Raw genomic sequence first — 23,891 nt, 5'->3', positions numbered from 1 at the left:
CTTTATAAGGTCACCCCTCAACCTCCTATACTGCAGTTAAACAAAGTTCCAGCCTCTCCTTATAACTCAAACCCTCCACTCCTGGCAACAGCCTAGTTAAGTCTTTTCTAAGCTGTTTGTACTGTGAACAATACGAGATGCAATATTGTGCAAATCCCACTGTGTATTTGAGAAAAGAACTGATGCAGTAAAGCGTTAAACACAAACTTCCGGATAGTCTTGTCTGTAGTAGAAATACTCAAACTGCAGTTTTGCGCATAGCCACAACAACCACATTACAGAGAGGGAAAAAAATGAATACTGCTGTACTACAGTAGTCTCCTGCTGGCTTTTAATTCAGGGAAGAGATCACCACCTTTCTTCCCTCATGAATTATTGATCAACATACAATGGACTTGATCTTTTTGGACATCCGAACATTATCCCCAGTATAACATCTGGGACAAAACAATGTGGTTGTACAGTAACATCTCGCATCACAAGATGCCTGACCTAAACACTGTCAAGAGAGCCGGAAAGTTGTGGGTGTGTCTTTCTAACTCTACATTTACAAACACAAACACTTGGGGAAAAGAAAATTGAAGGTCAATGTCTTAAAAAATGCTTAAATATAACACCACTCCTCCAGTAGACTGTAGCTCAATCTTCCAAGGAGTACAACTTTGGATTTATCTTGCAGGCCTGGGATGCAGTATATGCTGGGGTTAGGAAGGGAAGGGTTAGTAAAAGTAGGAATATCTGAGCAGGAGACGTTTCTGGATCAACTGATTGACCATTATGTTCGCACCACATAATTGTTAAATCACAGCTCTAACATCTGGGAATGCTCTTTCACATACCTATCTCAATTTGGACACCTTCAAAGAAAATTCCCTCAGAAGGGAAACCATTCTCAGCTCTAACCAGCAACCAATTTCTCTAACATTACAACCTTTAGACCACCAAGTATGATCACTTTGACTTTGAACTGCTTGCTTTCAACGTTTACGTTGCCAATGAGCTACCTTTATGTCCTTTCTTTCCCCTCCACTTCAACTATGTTTAGGTGGAGACCAAATGCTTCATCTCCTAGCCACTGTCCTAGACCCTCACAAGCATGGAATTCTTAAGCTTTCTTATGCAGCTGCCTCCCCACCCCAAGCTTGTTCCTAAAACCAGTTAGTTTTTAAATAAAAAGCCGAGTGTGATATTACCAAAAACTTGAATATTTTACAAACAAGTATAATATGGAAAAGGGATTAAAATTGTTTAAAAATTCTTTAATGAGACCTAATTATGGTGTGTCAAACAAGAGATTTCAAAACTATCTCCGGAAAAAGGCATTTTTAATATCAGGTAATCAGGCAACTGTTTTTTTAAATGCAAGGGTAATTGTGTTTTGCTCAATCAATTCATGTCCTTTGAGGGGGTAACAACTGCTGGAGCAAAGATTATTGTGGAAAATAAAAACTCACGTTTGCAAAGACTGAAAGACGCCTGGCTACCAGGGAGCAGAGAGCATGGCAATGATGGTATATTGGTAAGCATAACCAGCTTCCAATCAGCTAACCCGGGTTTGATTCTCGTCCATTGCACTATTGCGGTTTTAAACCGACATTTAAAGGAAACCGCCACGATAAGCCAAGAACATGAAAGTTTCATTCTGTGGTAAAATGGATCTATCAGTTTGCTCCTTGCTTTGGGGCGTCATGGTGGCTCAGTGGTCAGCACTGCTGCCTCACAGCACCAGGGATGCAGGTTCGATTCCAGCCTCGGGCGACTGTCTGTGTGGAGTTTGCACATTCTCTCCGTGTCTGCATGGGCTTCCTCTGGGTGCTCCAGTTTCCTCCCACAATCCAAAGACGTGCAGGTTAGGTGAATGGGCCATGCTAAATTCCCCATATGTATTCAGGGATGTGTGGGTTAGGTACATTAGTCAGGGGTAAATGTAGATTAATAGGATAGGCGAATGGGTCTGGGTGGGTTACTCTTCAGAGGGTCAGTGTGGACTTGTTGGGCCAAATGGCCTGTTTCCACACTGTAGGGGTTCTAATGATTCTAAACATAAATGGGTATTTTTCAGGTTGGCAAGGCGAAAGGGGTGGTGTTGCTGGGACTTGAAATGTTTACAATTTACATAAAATGAGCTAGAACACATGTCTCAAGTGTTTTCAATCATATGTGATTTGCCCTTTTCTAAAATGCAGAATTGACTAATTAATTTTATTTCTCCACTCATGAGGTTTACTCTAGAAAACAAATGTAAGGACTCAATATACTGGCAGCAAGACAATGTTAGATTGAAAATAGTCACTTTGGGCCAACAAGGATGTTAATCCTGAGAGACCCAAGCTGACTAAGTGAGTTGCAGCATGACCACACATATCTTGAAGCCATGTCATCAAAGTGCTTCCTGGCGTGGGATCAGGTTAAACACAAGTGCTCACATGTAGAGTTCCTCAGGATTTAAAATTTAAAATGTTAAAATCCAAATGAAGGGGAAAATGCATTTGGAAATCCCTTCAAGCAAATTTTGTGTCTGAATGTTAAGGGGGGGAAGAGTTCTTATTGGAGTGAAGGAAAGGGAGGAGGGGGTGGGTTTGGAGAGAAGTGAGATGAAATGCATTCTTCATTTCAGCCAGGCTAGACCAGGTTAACTGGATGCAGCACACAAACTACAAAATAGTCAAAGGCACCACTTCAGCCAACTCGCTCTAATCCATTCATTTACTCTGCCACAAGATACACCCAGTCTCTGCCAATGACATAGATTAAAAAAATCAGACAAAGCTTTTAATTTCAGCTATTACGCATTCTCTTTCTTATCCAGATTACAATAACAACATGGCAAAGCAAGTGCACTGCCAGAGACAAACACATCAACAACACAGACCAGAAAACTCAATTTAAAACATAGGAAATCCAATGAAACATTTAAGGGAACTGGAAAACAGACAAAGTCATTCACCCAAAATTTCTCACTTCCACACTGTACTTCACTCATTTTAAGCCTTTAGGAACAGAAAATGCTCAGCCTCACGATTCCTTCCACTTGCTATTTTACTAAAGATATGCGTCCCATTAGTTGGTGGTTCACATTTTCAACCCAGTTAAGCATGCACCAAAATTAGAACTGTGTCCACATAAGGTTAGAGAAAGTACAACATGCAAACATGCTCTGCAGCCCAACAATCGATGTTCATCCTTTATGAAGAAGTAATTCTCATACTTTGTACTATTAATCTTCAGAACTTTCAAGATTTCAAACATATTACCCAGAATAGCATTTATTTCAATAGTCTAACAGCTGCAGGGCATGTTCCACAATGCTGCCACTGTGTGCCAGTGATGGAGATAATGAGTGTTTAAGGTGGTGGATGTGGTACCAATCAAGTGGAAACTGTATTCTGTTTGATATCAACCTTCTCATTGTTGGAGTTGTGCCTTGTAAGTGCTGGAAAGGCTTTGTGGAGTCCAAAAGTGAGTTACCCATCCTCGAATTTCAAGCCTCTGTCCTGCTCTTGTAGCCACAGTATTTATGTGGTCTTTTATGATTGGCTGGTCCCATTCAGTTTTTGGTCCATGGTAACCCTAACCTTACAACTGCGTGGCTTAAATACGAACTTGTAATTTGTCAGTCCAATCCTGAACTTTGTCCAGTTCTTGCTGAACAGAGGTATGGACTTCCACATTAACTGAAGAACTGCAAATGGTACTGAACACCATCCATTCAACAGTTAACAATAAACAAGATAGCACAACATGCCCAGAAATTCTAGCTACTCTGTCACACATTAAAGACATTTCAGAGATGACAACCAGACTACTTTGATCCCTAGGCACCATGGTAGCCCACAAACCTCTCACCACACTGAAACACTCCGAATGAATTCAAAGAACCCCATACCAACAACCAACAGAAAGAACGTCATTTGCTAAATACCCTGCAAGGACCACAAAAAACATTACATTGACAGGCGGGCAGGAAACTAGCCACCAGGTTACATGAGCACCAACTAGCCACCAAAAGACATGACCAACTATCACTGGTATCCACACACAGAGATGAAGAGGGACATAGGTTCGACTGGGACAATACATCCATCCTGAGACAGGCTAAACAAAGACACGTGCAGGAATTCCAAAAGGCCTGGCATTCAAACCAGAACTCCATTAACAAACACATCAATTTGGACCCCATTTACCAAACTCTCAGAAAAAGAACCAGACCAAGACAGATAAATGACAAGTGGGACAGAACACCAGCGCTTCAAAGGAGGCTCACCTAGCATGGTGATGAAACATCTGAGAACACATTACCAGCTCGGAGATCAAACTTACAGTCTGAGTTAACAGTCCCAGTTTTGACCCCATTTTGCAGGAAAGATAATTGAAGATAATTGGTGATTTAGGTCACTACCTCATGCAACTGTTGCATCAAGGTCTCTGGGATGAGATGATTTGTTATGATTGTTCAAGACTAATTTCCTTTGGGCTCAGCATGTCTGCAATCATTGGAAGGTAGGACATAACTGGACAATTTTTCACAATGTCAGGAGAATGCCTGTGTTCCAGCTCTATTGCAACAGCTTGACTAAAGTTACAACTAGTTCTAGTCCAAGAGTTTTCAGGATTATCCTGCTATTGAAAGTGGTTGAGATCAAAACATTGAATGTTTTCAAGGAGTTAGATATAGTTCTTAGGGCCAAAGGGTTCAAAGGGTATGTGGAGAAAGTAGAAATATGGTACAGAGTTGGATGGTCAGCCACAATCACACTGAATGGTAGAACAGGCTCAAACGGCTGAATGGCCTCTTATATTCAATTTGTCTATGTCAATAGAGTCTGATGTTGCAGTGACCCATGTATGTATTACTTAGAGCTGATGATGTTTACAAATGCTTCAGCCTTATCTCTTGCTCTTACATGTTGGAATCTGCCAATACAGAGGATGATTTTGGAACCTCTGCCTTGAATTAAATTTGCCACCACTATTCACCACTGGATGTGGCAGAACTGCACAACATGATTGGACCTGTTTACGGGTTATCTACTACATCTGTTGACAGCACGCCACTTCTGTTTGTCACATATAAGTACTGTGTCAGAGCCTGACAAAGTCAGCACCTTTTTTTTTGACACTTCTCACACTATCTGAGCCATAGTCTCCTCCCCTCCTCTTTCATTTCACAGCACTGTCCAAATGAAGTTGTGGTTTCTAAGATCCTACAAATCTAAAACCCAAAATGCTGTACTCAATTTAATATGCAAATTTAGTCACCTGTATCCCAATTCCACATTATTGACAAAAATAGAAATTGCTGGAAAGGCTTAGCAGGAGGACTGGCAGCATCTGTGGAAAGAATCAGAGTGAATATTGTGGGTCGAATATATATTTGGGAAGATGCCTTGTAAACTGCTTTTAATTCCTGCTTCATTTCCTTCTTTCTGTTTTTATTAATCCAATTTGTTACCAGTCATCTACATCCTTACACATTAAACTTGTCATTATAACTTATAACTCCTCAAATATGCTCTGTAAGTACATCATATTGACTGCCTTTGGACATCACCATATTAGACAACATTCGCATCTTAATAATACTGGTTCCCAAATCAGTGCAAGCTTCTCCCAAGAAACAAGGAAAAGAACAGCTACAATAGACCATTCAGTCCATCAAGCCCATGCTGTCATTCAACATGATCATGGCCAATCCTCAATCTCAGTGCCTGACCTCCATATTCTCCCATTATCCCTCAACACCTTTTAAGTTCTAGAAACCTATACATTTCTTTCTTAACTGTATTCAGTGATTTTGCCTTCACAGCCTTCTATGGTAGAGAATTGCACAGGCTCACCATTGTGAATAAATTTCCCCTCATCTCATCTGAAATGATCCCCTGCATATCCAAAGATAGTGACTCCATTTTCTGGATCATTCCAGCCAGGAGAAAACATCAACCCTATATTCAGTCCATCCAGCCCTGTCAGAAGTTTCTCCTCTTTAAGATCCCCTCTCATTCCTCAAAGTTCAGGGCTAGACAACCCGGTCTTTCCTCATACAGGAATCAGTCTAATTTCTTTGCTATACTCTTTCTATAGCAAGTCTATATTTTCTTAAATAAGCAGACCAAAATTGCAAAAACAGTTTGGTTTACAACTGCACAATATTATTCAAAGTATGGTCTCACTAAGGCCCTGAACAGCTGCAGTAAGACATTCTTGCTCCTGTACTCAAACCCTTGTGTAAAGGTCAACATAACATTTGCCTTCCTAACTGCTTGCTGCATGTGCATACTTGCTTGTGATGATCGATGTACAAAGACAGCTGGGTCACTATTGGTTTTAAGCATAATGCCACCCTCAATCTACCAACGTTTAAATAATTCTGTGTTTCCTACCAAAATGGACAAGTTCCCACTTTTGCATGTCACACTGTACCTGCCACGCAATTGCTCACTCACTCACTCACTCACTCTGAAACCTTCTTAGATCCTCCTCACTGCTCACACTCCCACCTAGTTTTGTGTCATCAGCAAACTTGGAAATATTAGATTCAATTTCCTCAACCACTGATATATATCAAAAATAGCTGGAATCCAAACAGTGAACAACCCCACAGTAACCCAATTTTCGCCACCTTTCTTTTCAAAAATGACCAGAAGGCGTTTGGTATGCTTTCCTTTATTGGTCAGAGTATTGAGTACAGGAGTTGGGAGGTCATGTTGCAGCTGTACAGGACATTGGTTAGGCCACTGTTGGAATATTGCATGCAATTCTGGTCTCTTTCCTATCGGAAAGATGCTGTGAAACTTGAAAGGGTTCAGAAAAGATTTACAAGGATGTTGTCAGGGTTGAGCAGAGGATTTGAGCTATAGGGAGAGGCTGAACAGGCTGGGGCTGTTTTCCCTTGAGCGTCGGAGGCTGAGGGGTAACCTTATAGAGGTTTACAAAATTATGAGGGGCATGGATAGGATAAATAGATAAAGTCTTTTCCCTGGGGTTGGGGAGTCCAGAACTAGAGGGCATAGGTTTAGGGTGAGAGGGGAAAGATATAAAAGAGACCTAAGGGGCAACTTTTTCACACAGAGGGTGGTACGTGTATGGAATGAGCTGCCAGAGGAAGTGGTGGAGGCTGGTACAATTGCAACATTTGAGAGGCATTTGGATGGGTATATGAATAGGAAAGGTTTGGAGGAATATGGGCCGTGTGCTGGCAGGTGGGACTAGATTGGGTTGGGATATCTGGTCGGCATGGACAGGTTGGACCGAAGGGTCTGTTTCCATGCTGTACATCTCTATGACTCTATGACACTGTTTCCTGTCTACAAACCATTTTGTTCTTTTAGCTATGCCAGCACCAATACCTTGCACTTTGATTTTACACAATGACCTCTTCTTGTATGGGACTTTATCAAAGACTTTCTAAAAATCCAAATACATCAAATTCACTGCTTCACCCTCATCTGTTCTGCTTCTTACATTCTCAAAAACAAGGGATGAGTAAGTTTTTCAGCCACGGTTTCCAATAGGCAATAGATGCAGGAGTAGGCCATTCTGCCCTTCGAGCCTGCACCACCATTCAATATGATCATGGCTGATCATCCTTAATCAGTATTCCTGTTCCTGCCTTATCTCCATAACCCTTGATTCCACTATCCTTGAGAGCTCTATCCAACTCTTTCTTAAATGAATCCGGAGACTGGGCCTCCACTGCCCTCTGGGGCAGAGCATTCCACACAGCTACCACTCTCTGGGTGAAGATGTTTCTCCTCACCTCTGTCCTAAATGGTCTACCACATATTTTTAAGCTGTGTCCTCTGGTTCGGCACTCACCCATCAGCGGAAACATGTTTCCTGCCTCCAGAGTGTCCAATCCTTTAATAATCTTATATGTCTCAATCAGAATCCCTCTCAGTCTTCTAAACTAAAGACTATACAAGCCCAGTCGCTCCAGCCTTTCAGCGTAAGGTAGTCCCGCCATTCCAGGAATTGACCTCGTGAACCAGCGCTGCACTCCCTCAATAGCCAGAATGTCTTTCCTCAAATTTGGAGACCAGAACTGCACACAGTACTCCAGGTGTGGTCTCACCAGGGCCCTGTACAGCTGCAGGAGAACCTCTTTGCTTCTATACTCAATCTCTCTTGTTATGAAGGCCAGCATGCTATTAGCCTTCTTCACTACCTGCTGTACCTGAATGCTTACCTTCATTGACTGGTGTACAAGAACACCCAGATCTCTTTGTACTGCCCCTTTACCTAAATTGATTCAATTTAGGTAGCAATCTGCCTTTCTGTTCTTGCCAGATAAGTGTTAAACTGCATCTGCCATGTATCTGACCACTCACCTAACCTGTCCAGGTCACCCTGTAATTCCTAACATCCTCCTCACATTTCACCCTTCCACCCAGCTTAGTATCATCAGCAAATTTGCTAATGTTATTACTAATACCATCTTCTATATCATTAACATATATTGTAAAAAGGTGCGGTCCCAGCACTGATCCCTGGCGGTACCCCACTGGTCACTGCCTGCCATTCCAAAATGGAGCCGTTTATCACTACTCTTTGTTTCCTATCAGCCAACCAACTTTCAATCCAAGTTAGTACTTTGGCCCCAATACTATGCGCCCTAATTTTGCTCACTATCCTCCATGTGGGACTTTATCAAAAGCTTTCTGAAAGTCCAGGTACACTACATCTACTGGATCTCCCTCGTCCATCTTCAGAGTTACATCCTCAAAAAATTCCAGAAGCTTAGTCAAGCATGATTTCTCCTTCATAAATCCATGCTGACTCTGACCTATCCTGTTACTACTATCCCCTTTCAGTCTTTTAATGTTATCTCATCACATCCTTTATAATACATTATATTATTTTATGTGTTATCTATGTTTAATAGACTCCAGCATTTTGCCTACTGATGTTAGGCTAATTGTCCTGTAATTCCCAGTTTTCTCCCTCTCTCTCTCTTTTTTTTGAAACAGTGAAGTTACAATTGCCACCCTCCAATCTTCTGGGACTGTTCAAAAAAATGTTGTCAATTCTGGAAGATGATAACCAACATATCCAATTTTTCCATGGCCACCTTCTTTTGTTCCCTGTAATGGAGATGATTAGCCCCTTGAGATTTAATAGCATTTTGGCCTATTAATTTCTCCAGCACTTTCTTTTTTACTAATACTAATTTATTTCAATTTCTCTTTCTCAAAAGACTTTTGCTTCCCAAAGGAAGTTGTGCAAGTCTTCTGTGAAGTCAGAACAAAACTGGTCAATAATTTGCCATTTCCTTGTTCTCCGTTATCAATTCTGCTATTTTAGATTGTAAGAGGCTTGCATTCATCATCACTAATCTTTTCCGTTTCAATGCTTATAGAAGCTTTTTCAATCTGCTTCTATATTCCCTGCAAGATAACTCCCACACTTCATTTTCCTCCTCTTAAATCAACCTCTTGGTCCTCCTTTACATAATTATAAACTGCTCCCAGTCAGACTTGCTACAGTTTTGAGCAACTGTATTTGACTTCATTTTGATCAAATTTCTTTAATTAACCACGATTGAGCTATTTTTCCTGTTATTTTATCTTAAAAGAATATGTAACTGCTGCAATGAAAGCACGTATTCCATAAATAATAACCATTGTCTCTGCAACATGCTGATCTAAAACTCCATCTAGTACACAGTCCAGGAATTCATCCACCACACGATTGTTGCTGATGTAGCTTGCCCTGACTAAACATAGGTTAAAATCACTCGTGATTACTTTAGCACCCTTGTTGCATGCGTCTCTAACTTCCTGTTTAATGACATCTACTACCTTACCACCTTTTGAAGGCCAAAAGGAAACTTCAACAAATGTTAACTGCCCCTTGGTGTTTCTTAGCTCCATCCAAATTGATGGCACATCTAGATTAGATTACAGATTACAGATTACAGATTACATTACAGTGTGGAAACAGGCCCTTCGGCCCAACAAGTCCACACCGACCGCCGAAGCGAACCCACCCATACCCCTACATTTACCCCTTACCTAACACTACGGGTAATTTAGCATGGCCAATTCACCTGACCCTGCACATCTTTGGACTGTGGGAGGAAACCGGAGCACCCGGAGGAAAACCACACAGACACGGGGAGAACGTGCAAACTCCACACAGTCAGTCGCCTGAGGCGGGAATTAAACCCGGATCTCTGGCGCTGTGAGGCAACAGTGCTAACCACTGTGCCACCGTGCCGTGCACTAATATCCTTTTTTTTTACTGGTGCAATAACTTCATCTTTAACTAAATGTCATCCCTCCTCAAACAGCAAAGGCAGAATTGGTGACTCAAATTAGGCCAGCTATTGAATATTGCTGGCCACACATCCAATCTGCTTCAAAATAATCTTGGGGAAAAAAAACTGGCACCAAAAGGTGACACTTGTAATATTTAAATGTTAGTATGTTATCTGTAAATTCTCAAAATAATTTTCAACTAATGTGGTTAGAGATAATCAACCGGAGAAAATGATTAGAGGGAGAGTTTAATTTTGTCCAGACCTAACTACCTAAGTTGCAACTTTGAATCTGGATAGGAGGCTCTTCCAAAGTTCTCACCTGAAAGAGTTTTCACAATGAACACAATGTGGATATGGCATAGTAATCCTATAAGAAATTAACTGTGTTCATGAATTGAAATAGAGCCACAAAATAAATCAAAATAGTTGTGTCAATAGCAGACAAACAAGTTACTGGCAATTCTTCAATGCTCAATCACTTAGGCACAAAATATCAAATCCACGATGGAAGATAAAATGAAAGCTACCTTCATTGTCGGAAGCTGGGCAAGTCACTTTGAATACCAGATCAAAGGTTCTTTCTGGGCTCTCTCTGTTAAAAGAAAATAAAGGAAAAAGTTGAATCCTCTGTTACAGCATGTTCCATTGGTACTGACATGAATACCTGTTATAAATGTGAAAACTAAGAGAACAATAAAATCTCTTTCAAGGAAACAAAATAAAAGTTCCAAAACTATCCAACACCCTATTCTAATTCTCATCTTTCACAACCAAAGTATTATCTTACAAAAAGGTTTAAACACATTTAGAATTGCGGAATATATACATGCAATCGATACTACAGATTTACAAACAACTAACAGCACTCAACTGTACTAAAATGTAGGAACAAGAGAAAGTCAGTTAGACACCCTCGCCCAATTCGTCATTCTGATGATCTGCACCTCAACTCCACTAATTTATTTTAACCCATTTTCTTTGGTTCTTTACTAATACAAGACATTTTCAATTTCAGCTTTGATCCATCATTAACTATCTTTAACTTCCCTTTCTTGGAAGAAGGCCATCCATATTACACAAACAAAATATTTGCATGAATATAACTCATCTTTCCTTGAGCTGTCTTCTTAGGAGACAAACATTATTTTGACCCCCATCACTTCTCCAAAAATATCCTAATCATTCTGAATCTCAGGGTTTTCTTAACTAAAAGTCAATTCTTCAAGTCATAGTTTTCACAGCATGGAAAAGGCCCTTTGGCCCCATAGTCATCAAACATCTACCTCTTCATTCCCATCCCATTTTCCATCACTTGCTCTGTCGTCTTGTCTGCAATGGCATTTTAAGTGCTCATTGAAATAGTTTTTAAGCTGTTGAGGACTCCTATCCTATTAGGCAGTGAGTTCCAGATGCTCACCACTCTCTGCGTAAAAAAGATTTTCCCTAAATCCCTTCAAATCCTCCTGGTCCTCACCTCAAAGCTGTGCTTGCTAGTTATTGACTCATCTACTGAGGGGAAAGATTTCTCCCTATCCACCCATTCTCTACCTATCAGAAATCTGTGATACCTCTGTTTATGGGCAGCACGGTGGCTCAGTGGTTAGCACTGCTGCCTCACAGCACCAGGGTCCCAGGTTTGATTCCAGCCTCGGGCGACTGTCTGTGTGGAGTTGCACATTCTCCCAGTGTCTACGTGGGTTTCCTCCGGGTGCTCCGGTTTCCTCCCACAGGTCCAAAGATGTGCAGGTCAGGTGCATTGGCCATACTAAATTGCCCATAGTGTTAGGTGCATTAGCCAGAGGGAAATGGGACAGGGTGGGTTACTCTTCGAAGGGTCGGTGTGGACTTGTTGGGCCAAAGGGCCTGTTTCCACACTGTAGGGAATCTAATCTAATCACGTTTTCTGGCTCCACAAACAGTTTGCCACTTTAGTCCCAACTGAGCCCTACTCTTTCCATGTTATTTTCTTGTCCCTGATGTACATCGAAAAGTCCTAGACCGAAAGCAAGCGAAATGTCTTTCAAGGTTTAATGCCTGTCATAAATCCACAATATAAACCAATAATCTTCCATCAACACTGCAGGAGCTCGCAGTCACCTACTCTCTAACAAAGAGTGCGGTGCTGGAAAAGCACAGCCAGTCAGGCAGTATCCAAGGAGCAGGAGAGTCGACATTTCAAGCATAAGCCTTTCATCAGGCATGAGGGGAAGGCCCAAGGGGGCTGAGACATAATTGGGAGGGGGTGGAGCTGGGGTGGAATGTAGCTGGGAATGCAATAGGTAGATGAAGGTGGGGGTGATGGTGAGAGGTCGGAGAGGTGGGTGGAGTGGATAGGTGGGAAGGAAGATGGACAGTTCAAGAGGGTGGTGCCAAGTTGGTAAGTTTGGATCTGGGACAAGGTGGGGGGAGGGGAAAATGAGGAAACTGGTGAAATCCTCATTAATCCCATGTGGTTGGAAAGTCCTAAGATGGAAGATGAGGCGTTCTTCCTCCAGGTGTCGGGTAGCTAGAGTTTGGCGGTGGTGGAGGCCCAGGACTTGCATGTCCTTGGTGTAGTGGGAGGGGGAGTTAAAAGTGTTCAGCCACGGAGCAGTGAGGTTCTTTAGTTCATGTGTTCCAGAGATGTTCTCTGAAACTTTCTGCAAGTTGGCATGCTGGCTCCCCTGTGTTGAGGAAACCCTCTCCCACTCTGCCAAAGAGATGCAAGTCCTGGGCCTCCTCCACCGCCAAACTCTAGTCTGCCGACACCTGAAGGAAGAACGTCCCATCATCCGCCTTGGGACTCTCCAACCAAATAGTATCAACGTGAATTTCACCAGTTTCCTAATTTCCCCTCCCCCCACCTTATCCCAGATTCAACCTTCCAACTTGGCACCGCCCTCTTGAACGGGTCCTACCTGCCCATCTTCCTTCCTACCTATCTGCTCCACCCCCCTCACCAATCTATCACCTTATCCCCACATTCATCTACCTATCGCATTCCCAGCCACCATTCCCCCAGCCCCAGCCCCTGCCCTCCCCTTCCCATTTATCTCTCAGCCCCTGGGGCTACCCCTCACTCCTGATGAAGGGCTTATGCTCGAAACATTGACTGTCCTGCTCCTTGGATACTGCCTGACCAGCTGTGCTTTTCCAGCACCACACTCTTCAACTCTGATCTCCAACATCTGCAGTCCTCACTTTCTCCTACTCTCTAACAAATACATTTGGTCACAGGTCTGGAAGCACTCTCAGACCTTTTCTTAAGGTCTCTTCATAAAAGGAACCAACATCCAAATGCCAGCAGTTTGAATTTCAAGCATAAAAAGACAATAGTATACAAAAATGACATCTTTGATTACAAAATTCAAGTAAAGTATGAAATATTCAACACACAAGCCCAGCCACAAACTGAGTCGCGTCATCATGGTTTCATTCTTCTAACAACATTGCCCAGGCCAGTTTCACCAAGCTCAGCTATGTTCCACTTGATCTATTGAGGAGACTATTCATTTATACACATTCAACTTTAAAAGCAATGATGAGCCTGACAATCAGAAAAGCTTCACATTTGCTCTCCAACAGAAATGCAAATCATCATCAGAAAGTGAGTCTTCTCCTCCCTCTTGAACTGTCCATCTTCCTTCCCACCTATCCACTCCACCCACCTCTCCGACCTCTCACCATCACACCCACCTTCATCTATCTATTGCATTCCCATTTTTATTAATGGCATCGATGTGGGAAACCGCGAGTCTCCTTACTCCAAGTAAAAAACATATTCTCAAAAAAAAAGAAACATTAATTGTGTCCATCTTTAGTGCATCTTGCCTCATGGTGAGGTTTTTATCAATGCAGTGAAAGCTGAATAGCAGAAATAATAAACAGCTAATTGCATCTTAATGAGCTGTGAATAAAGGCATCACCTAAAATAGTACTGTCACTAACCGGAGTCAGTGATGGTGAATTTCCTTTTATCTTTTTTCGTGGGTTTTGAGTTTTGCATTGTTGCACATTCCTACCTTCCTCTGACAACATAGTGGTGACAGGTCTTCTTGAACATCTACAATTCATGTGGTGTAGGGACACCCACAAGGGCTGTTAGGAAAGAAGTTCCATTGATCACAAAAATAAGTGAAAAAGCTCCATCTTAGGTTAGGGTTCCATCATAAGTCCAGAAAGAGGGAGGTTTGCCAATAATTACACAATGTTCAGTACCATTCACAAGTCCTCAGATACTGAAGCAGTAATGTTCACATGCAATAAGGTATGGACTGGCAATTGACAAGTAACATCCATGCCACATAAATGCCAGGCATGTCCAATCAGAAATAATCTAACCAGCATCCTTGATATTCAATGGTATTGCCATCACTGAATCCCCCACTATCAACATCCATGGGGTTACGTTTGACCAGAAACTCAACTGGACTCGCCATGTAAATATAATGGCTACAAGAGTAGGTCAGAGGCTAGGAATACTGCGACAAGTCACTCACCTCCTGATTCCCCAAAGCCTGGCCACCATCTGTAAGGTCCAAATCAAGAGTGCAATGTATGAGTGCAGCTCCAACAACACTCAAGAAGCTTACACCATTCAGGACAAACAGCCCAATTGATTGGTATGACATTCAAAGACAGCCACTCTCTCTCCCACCGATGCTCAGTAACAGCAGTGTGCTATTATTTACAAGACGCACTGCAGAAATTCACCAAACAGTCTCATAGAGCACCCTCCAAACTTAATAACACTGCCATCGAGAAAGACAAGGGCAGCAGATACACAGGAACACCACCACCAGCAAGTTGTCCTCCAAACCACTTCCTGATTTAGAAATATATCACTGTTCCTTCGTTGTCACTGGGTCAGAATCCTGGAATTCCCTCCCTAAAGCGGGTCAATCTACAGCATGAGGATTGCAGCAGTTCAACAAGCCAGTTCACCATCCCCTTCTCAAGGTCAGCTAGGGATAGGCAATAAATGCCAGCCAGCCAGTAATGCCCATGTCCTAGCAATAAAGAAAAATAAAAGATTGGTGAGTGACTTTGAGGAGAATTTGCAGATATTCCCATACATCCACTGCCCTTGCCCATCTAGATTAGATTAGATTACTTACAGTGTGGAAACAGGCCCTTCGGCCCAACAAGTCCACACCGACCCGCCGAAGCGCAACCCACCCATACCCCTACCTTTACCCCTTTAACCTATCACTACGGGCAATTTAGCATGGCCAATTCACCTGACCCGCACATCTTTGGACTGTGGGAGGAAACCGGAGCACCCGGAGGAAACCCACCCGGAGAATGTGCAAACTCCACACAGTCAGTCGCCTGAGTCGGGAATTGAACCCGGGTCTACAGGCGCTGTGAGGCAGCAGTGCTAACCACTGGGCCACCGTGCCGCCTAGGTAACCACTAGGTAACAGAGGTTGTGCATTTGGAAGATGCTGTTGAAGGAGCTTTTGATCAGTTGTGTATTATATATAGCACACACACGTAGTCACAGAACTTCAATAGAATCTGTGAAGTTGTGAACTAAACTGAATACAGTTTCCTGATAATTGCACATGCCTCTTTCTGACATTGTACTGGAGAAAAGGGCTTTGATGGAGCAGCTACAGATGGTGGGACCTCAGACATCACCCTGAGAAGCTCCTACAGAGATATGCTGGAGCCTAGTCCAATGCTAGGTACAACTCCAAACGGTGAAGAGTTTTTTCTCTCATTCAAACAAATTAAATTTTGTCAAGGCTGCTTGATGCCACATTCAGTCCAATGATATCAAGGGCAGTCACTTCCACCTCAACCCTCTGGTTCAGCCTTTTCATTCATGTTTTAACCAAATTTTAAAGCAGGAATTGAATAGTCCTGTTGGAACCCAAACTGAGCACTGATGACCAGATTATTGCTGGGCAAATGCCACTTGATTGAATTGTCAATGATTTTTTAATGACTTTGCTCATGTCAAGCATAGTCTGATGGGCATTCATCGACTAGGTAGAATATTTCCTGAATTTTGTAGATAGCACAGAGTTGGATAATGTTCCATATTACTTAATATATGTGTGTGTCATTCGTGACTCGATATGATAGGACTGGAGTGCTTCAGTGTGGTATGACTTAGCATTGCATGCTATTTCTGCTGTTTGGTATGTAGGTAGCCCTCTGTTGAACAGGCACCAGAATAACCCCATGTTTTTAGGTTCCCTATTGCTGATCCTAGCATTCCCTCCTGCTCTCCTCAAGGAGCCAGGGTTGATGCCTTCGTTTGATATCATTGCTAGAATGCAGGATATGTCAGGCCATAAAGCTATAGATTTGAGTTTGAACACAATTCCACTGCCGTTGATGGTCCACAGCACCTCATGGCTGCCCAATTTTGAGTTCATAGACAATACATGGAATCAATCCCATTTTGTACAGTGGGTATTGCCATATAACACAATAGATAGTATATTCAATGTAAAGATGGGCTTCATCTCCACAATGACTGTGAAGTGCTCACTCCAACCAATACTATCATAGACAGATGCATCAATAACACCTAAGAATAATTTTGTTGTATTTATGACTGATAGATTGGCAGTGAGCTGGTCTAGCAGATATTTGCTCCTTTGTTGATTCCTATACCATCTGCTGTAGGCCCAATCTAGCAGCTGTATACTTCAAGTCTCAGTCAGAGCTGTCAGTGATGGCGTTATCGGGCCACTCATTGTCACGGACTTTGAAGTCCATCAACGAGAGTACCTTAGGTGCCCTTGCCAATGTTTGTCTGTCCGCCCTGTATAGGATGTTCAACATGGAAATGGACTGATTCATCAGCTGAATGGGTGAAGGGAGATGGGAAACAGCAGGGGGTTCACTTGCCCATATTTGACCCACTGCCATGAGGCTTCATTGAGTCTGAATCGATTTTCAGGCCTCACAAGCTGTGAACCTTTTAACTGCCCACCACTGTGCTGACAACTCCGGTTGGCTGTCCTTCTGATGACATACTCAGGGATAATAATGGCAATATGTGGGACATGGTCATACTCATACAATCATACCTTATAGGCAACGTCAGTCTATTTCTTGACTAGCTTTTAGGATATCTCTGGTAATTTTGGTACAAGCTTTGAGAGATGCTTGCTTTGAGAACATGCTTGCCATAGTCATTTCCAGATTCACCAACATGTAAATGAGCTCAATGTTCCTTTTTGACTTTTGTGTCATTGTTTGGTACCAGTGAATGGCTTGTTAGGCCATTTCAGATGATGATTAAGAGTCAGAGAGTCACAGAGACGGAAACAGACCCTTCAGTCCAACTTGTCCATGCCGACCAGATATCCCAACCCAATCTAGTCCCACCTGCCAGCACCCAACCCATAGCCCTCCAAGCCCTTCCTATCCATATACCCATCCAGATGCCTTTTAAATGTTGCAATTGTACTAGACTCCACCACTTCCTCTGGCAGTTCATTCTGTACACGTACCACCTCTGCGTGGAAAAAGTTGCCCCTTAGGTTTCTTTTACATCTTTCCCCTCTCACCTACAGGCCAGATCAGGTAAGAATTATAAATTTCTTCCTAAAAAACATTCCCAAACCAGATGGGTTTTTCCAACGATCAGTAATAGTTTCATAGTCACCTCGACCAAGACTAGGTTTCAATTCCAGATTTTCACTCATTAGTTTAAGGTTATTAACTGGATATAAATTCCACAAATTTCTGTAATGGAATATGGTACTATGATGCCAGGCTTGCTAGTCCAGTGGCATTAGCACTATCCCACCATCTCCAGACCTGAGTCAGCAAAACAACTGCAAATGCGTAGAAACTGTATAAAATTGTTTGAAACATCACCAGTTATGACAAGTCACTTCTGATTTTCCTGGGAATATCTTCCCACTGCATTTGCTTATGTGCTTAAAAGGCTAATTTAATCCATGTTGTAAATCCTTCAAAACAGAATGAATTTCCTCTTGCTGAAATTAATTTGTCTTGGGGCTATTAGATTTTGGGATAAACTCTGCAAAATGGCATAATAGGCCCGCACCAATGTCCTAACAAATCCGCTTCAGGATTTAATTTCCATGGATGGATGGGAGCAGCCAGTAACATTCTCATCTGCTTTCTACCTTTCATTGTTGTACAGAATGCCTCACCATGTCTGGTTAGGGACTGAAAAAGAAGTGACACTGCATGAGGAAATGAAGTTACCAACACCCTACTCCTCTCTTGCAAACCACAAAGAAAGAACACCGGCTGTCATTTCAACGCAACCTCAAATTCCACAATTTAAGATCAAATTCAGCAAAAATGCACCAAAACTGCATCAACTTATTTTGTTCGCTAGAATTTCAAATTGCATTAGCTAGTGACCCTTTCTCACATTTTGTTAGAATTGCTCGGGTAGAAAATTTCCACAGCAGCACTTCATGAAGCAAGTACTGAAAGTCTGTTGTATGAAGTGTGACAGCGGGGGTTCATGGCTGGTTCTCCAATCCAATCTCCTTTTGGAGATAGCCTAACCAAGTTGTAGGAAGAGAACACTTCTTGTTCTTGTTCCCACACTGGTGGCACAGCTCAGCAGTGCAGTGTGCTGCCATTCATAAGTGGTTTTCCAAACACTGGCACCCTAGCAGAAAGATGTCAAGACCACTTCTGTAACTGGTGAAACTTCTCATATTACTAAATTCCAAATACTTCTGTTTTGGAATTTTCACATTATCTCTGGTTTTGTGGCCACCCTGTAAACACACGTTATTTATATTACCATAGACTGAGTTTACATTATCCTTAGTTTATTTGTTCATTCAGTCAGTGGCTTATAACCAACCATGCAGGTATATTTTTTGTAGGGAAAGCCACAGGAGCATGGCATTTTTCTAAAGAACAGACTTAATTATTTGGCCGTTTTCTTGACCTGGGTAGTTCTGTTTTTCATTTCATGAATAAAAAAGAATAAATGTAAGAATTTGCACGTCATGCAAGATAAAATCGCAAGTTGATAGGGAGAAATGCACCCAACCCCCTTTTTGTTTTGTAAACCAGGCAGTGTACAGTATACCCTGGTTAGATATGAAATGTTCAGCCTTCACCGTCAGCAATCAGATTTGTCAGAGAGAGAGAGAGAGACTGAGTACAGGCCTGAAGCCTCCAGATTTCAACAAAACCAGAAACACAGGCGCTTCCACTCTGCAACAAAAGCCAATCCTCCCAATGAATGTAATATCCCCCAGGCCCAACCCAACCAGGTGCTTCGACCTTGCGGAAGTCTCCAGCTCTCAATCCAGCCACCCCAGGGTCCCGACCTTTCCCAGTCACTCACTTCAATCTACAGTCCATGGTTACGGCATCTCGGTGCGGCTCCCACCCCCCCACCTCGGTGTCTCCTCGATCTCTGTGTCCCAGCCGCCGGGGCAGCCCCAGACAGAGAGACTGCGCTGCGGCTAAAGGAGCAGCGCGGCTCCTGAGTTCGATTCGGCTCCTCACTGAACCATTGCCCCCGCTGCCGCTGTTCTTCCTCCAGCAACATACACACAGAAGACAAACTAGGAAGTTAGCACTCACTGACAAGAGAAGGTTAGCAACGTCACCTGACTGAGTGCCACTACAGGAAGCTTACAGGAGAGTGATCTCACAAAAGTGGATGAAATGTGAAGTTTAGGTTTGTAACGAGTGCATTGACTCCTACTGTTAGTGAGCATCAACATTAGAAAACAAATTAAGCAAAATAAAGCGTCCGGACGAGCACTATGGTTAGTTTTGTTTTCGTAATTGTCTTCTTCGTTTGTTTTTTTTACTCAACAGTATTATTTATTCCCTCAGCTTCAAATCTCATTGTAGACAACCCTCTCTGGACTGCTTTCTACATCCACCACCCCGTCCCCAAAACCAACAAGTCATAAAAATGTTTTTAAAAAAGAGCTGTTCCGACCAATATCAGTTAATGCCGAAGGATTCCCTTAAATAGTCACCATCAGGTGAAATAATATGCTCAATCCTGTGTGACATTTCGTCAGAAGGATCCCATGTCATTGCAATTTTCTACGATCATGTTGCCATAATTCTGAACAATGATTTGGCATGTCAGTGTTGGCACATGAATTTCACTACAGCAGGATGGGTGTGAAATTGCCCATCCTCTTGTACTGTGAAAAACGAGTTGGATGGAAGCTAGAGTTTCTTTCTCTAAATATGTCACAACAGATTTGAAACTATACAACAAGGAGCACAAAGTGCTGCTGCTAACAATAACGTGAACAACATACTATGTGACAATGGCTGATAAATATCGACCAAGAGGCATACTGACACACAATAGTAATGCATATATATATCCTACTGCATTTTTTTCTAAGCACAATGTCTGCATGGAGACTGCTGATGCCTGAGAAGTTGTCTCGAGACTGCTGAGTTCAGAGATGAGTTTATGAAATGACATGCAAGAACCCACATTACACTTACTCAGTATGACTTGACACATCTGAATATTCATGAGTTATCAAATATAATGTCAAGCAGCAGTTGGAAAGAATTATTAGAGTGGGGAATCAAATGCTTAGCCAAAGAGTTTTGAAACCCGTCTTAAAATGTGAGGGTGTACAGAGGAATATATGTGGGTCTGTTAGCCTTCACGATAGGTGGCTCGGTGGTTAGCACTGCTGCCTCACAGCACCAGGGACCTGGGTTTCATTCCAGCCTTGGGTGACTGTGTGAAGTTTGTATGTTCTTCCTGTGTATATGTGGGTTTCCTCTGGATGCTCCAGTTTCCTCCCACAGTCCCAAGATGTGCAGGTTAGGTGGATTGGCCATGCTAAATTGCCCATAGTGTGCAAGGCTGTGTGGGTTAGCCATGGGAAATGCAGGGTTACAGGAATATGATGGGACTGGATGATCTGTCCTTCGAAGGGTGTGGGCTGAAAGCCTCACTTTCACACTATAGGGATTCTATGATGAAGAGTGGTCTATTTCTCAAAGAAATTGTGAGTGATTTGCAATCTGACTCTGTGTCCCATTTGTTTTTTATTGATTCATAGGATGTGGATGTCACTGAGTGGGCCACCCCCTGTGCCCATCCCCTGTTGCTCTTGAAAAGCTGCTGATGAGTTCTCTTCTTGAACTGCAACAGTCCATTTGCTGTAGCTGAACCCTTAGTGCCATCCAGGTTTTTGATTCAGCAATAGCAAAGGAACAGTGATATATTTCCAAGACGGGATGGTGAGTGGCTTGCAGGAGATGTATTGCCATATATCTACTGCCCCTTGACCTTCTACATGGAAATGATCCTGGTGTGGAAGGTGCTGTCTGAGGAATCTTGGTGAATTTCTGGTGAATGGTGGAAAGAATATTTGTGAATGTGATGCCAATCGAAAGTGCTGCTTTTTCTGGGATGGTGTCAAGATTCTTGAGTGTTGTTTCCAGTAGGTTTTACAATCCACATTGGATAGCCAATTATTTTAAAGGACTAGTGACTCTTAATTGCCTGCAGCAATACAATCTCCTGTGTCGAGAATCTCGCGGTGTAAGAGAACTGGCCTCATAAAGCGAGGTCAGAGGGATGGCATCAAGATTGAATCAGGTATAGTGAAAGCCAAAGGTATTCTTGCTCCCTCCACACTGATCATACACGCAACTCTAAGCCTTTCCACATTACTTCCATTTGAATGTGCCATTGCAATTCCTATCTATCTCAGAAGCACCTACCTCTCTCAAAGGGGTGAGAGTCAAGTCTTCCTTTGAGCCAGTGACATCAACATCCCAGTTGTTATCTTTTATTGGAGAGAGTAAGTTTATTTGGCCTGTTAATAGGTTGTCCAGGATGCACTTCCAACATGAGTATACGCAAATGGTTCCACCAACATTATTTTTTTAAAAGTAGAGCATATTCCACCTTTGTGTGTTTCCCAAATTCACTCCTGAAAGGTCTGACTAATCTTGGGACTGTACTGTCCTACACTCGACAATCATTAGAATATCAACTCAATCTGTTTATCTTGAAAACTTTGATCAAATCATCCATTGAGCTTGTAAACCCCAGAGAATACAACAATATGATGTAGGTGCATCGAGTCTGATGTGTTTCAAAAGCCCACTCTCTGCCCTCTGCCCTCTGCCTGTAACTTTTGATCCCCTTACCAATCAAGAACCAATCTGTTTCTATCTTAAATACACTCAATGACTTGACATCCACGGCCCTCTGAGGTAGTGAGTTCCACAGATTCACCACTCTCTGGCTAAAGGAATTCCTCCTTCATTTCTAAAGGATTGTACCTTCTCTCTGAGGAAGTGCCCTCGGTTCCTAATCTCCTCTACTTGTGGAAACATCTTCTCCACTCCACTCTACCCAGACCTCTCCATATTCAAAAAGTTTAAATGAGATCCTCCCTCGTTCTTCTAAACTCCACTGAATAAAGACCCAGTGTCTTCAATCACTCCGCATATGGTAAACACTTTATCCTCAGGATCATTCTTGTAAACCCCCTCTGGACCCAGTCCAACACCAGCACATCCCTGCTGACACATGGAGTCCAAAATTGCTCACAATAAACCAAATGAGGTCTGACCAGAGCCTTACATAACCTCAGCAGTACATCCCTGCTATTGTATTCTAACCCTCTTGAAATGACTGCTAACATTGAAAGAATGCTGAACAAGGACATCCAAGCTACTCCTTCTTTGGGATGGATTTCTGCTCTGTCTCCTGAATCACCCCCAGAAATTTCTGCCATTGCTGCTTCACCATTTTAGGCCATAGAATCGTTACAGTATGGAAACAGGCCATTTGGCCCATCAACTCCACATCAACTCCTGTGACCCTATCCCTGCATTTTCCATGGCTAATCCACCCAGCCTACACATCCCTCGACATTATGGGCAATTTTAGCATGGCCAATCCACCTAACCTATACATCTTTGGACTATGGGAGGAAACTGGAGCACAAGGAGGAAACCGACACAGACACGGAAAAAATGTGCAAACTCCACTCAGTCGCCCAAGGATGGAATCAATCCTGGGTCCCTGGTGCTGTGAGGCAGCAGTGCTAACCTCTGAGCCACATGTCACCCCTTCCCTGCTAGGCTCCCCTTCCAATCAACTCCCCTCAGTTTCTCCTTCATGTTTTTGTAATTACCTCTATTCAATTCTAATACCGTTACATCTGATTCCAGCTCCTCCCTCTCAACCTACTGGGTGAATTCTATCCTATTATGATCACTGCCCCCTCGGGGTTCCTTAACATTCAGTTTCCTTATCAAGTCTGCTTCATTACACATTACCAAATCCCAAACTGTCAGTTCCCTGGTGGGTTATGCCACACATTGATGCAAATAAAAATCTTGTAGACATTCCTCAAATTCCTTTTCTTGAGATCTGTGACCAATCTGATTTTCCCAGTCCACCTGCATACTGAAGATCCCCCTTGATGATTACAATCATGCTTTTCTTATGAGCCTTTTCTATCTCCTGATTTACTCACTGCTATGAGGCATACACACAACTCCCATCAGGATCTTTTTTCCTTTGTAGGTCCTCAATCTAACAAACATAGATTCTATGCCTTCAGACTCGATTTGACTTCTTGTTATGGGTCTCATTTCATTTCTAGCTAACAATGAAACTCCACCCCTCTGCCCATCTGCCTGTCCTTTCAATATAATGTGTATACTT

The 23,891-nt window shown here is 42.6% G+C and overlaps 1 protein-coding gene across 3 annotated transcripts in view; it reads right to left on the bottom strand.

The window, feature by feature from the left end:
* dennd1b (DENN/MADD domain containing 1B) overlaps window positions 1-19,949 on the bottom strand; it is a 300,341-nt gene extending 280,392 nt beyond the window's left edge. For 2 of the 3 annotated variants that reach the window (XM_087990846.1, XM_087990847.1), the window contains exons 1-2: window positions 14,737-14,780; window positions 10,786-10,850 (exon numbers count right to left, since the gene is read on the bottom strand). In XM_087990846.1, the coding sequence (XP_087846972.1) occupies window positions 10,786-10,850; window positions 14,737-14,765 (94 nt within the window). In that variant the 5' untranslated portion in view covers window positions 14,766-14,780. Of the gene's footprint in view, window positions 1-10,785; window positions 10,851-14,736; window positions 14,781-19,550 lie in introns of those variants that run through there. The other variant, XM_043699790.2, reaches the window with a different exon arrangement.
* Between the last annotated feature and the right edge of the window lie 3,942 nt (window positions 19,950-23,891).

This window comes from Chiloscyllium plagiosum, unplaced genomic scaffold, assembly GCF_037043375.1.
Source record: "Chiloscyllium plagiosum isolate Xiang-an unplaced genomic scaffold, Cpla_swu_hap1 HiC_scaffold_9, whole genome shotgun sequence".
Lineage (NCBI taxonomy): Eukaryota > Metazoa > Chordata > Chondrichthyes > Orectolobiformes > Hemiscylliidae > Chiloscyllium > Chiloscyllium plagiosum.
This window is presented reverse-complemented; position numbering and strand designations above follow the sequence as displayed.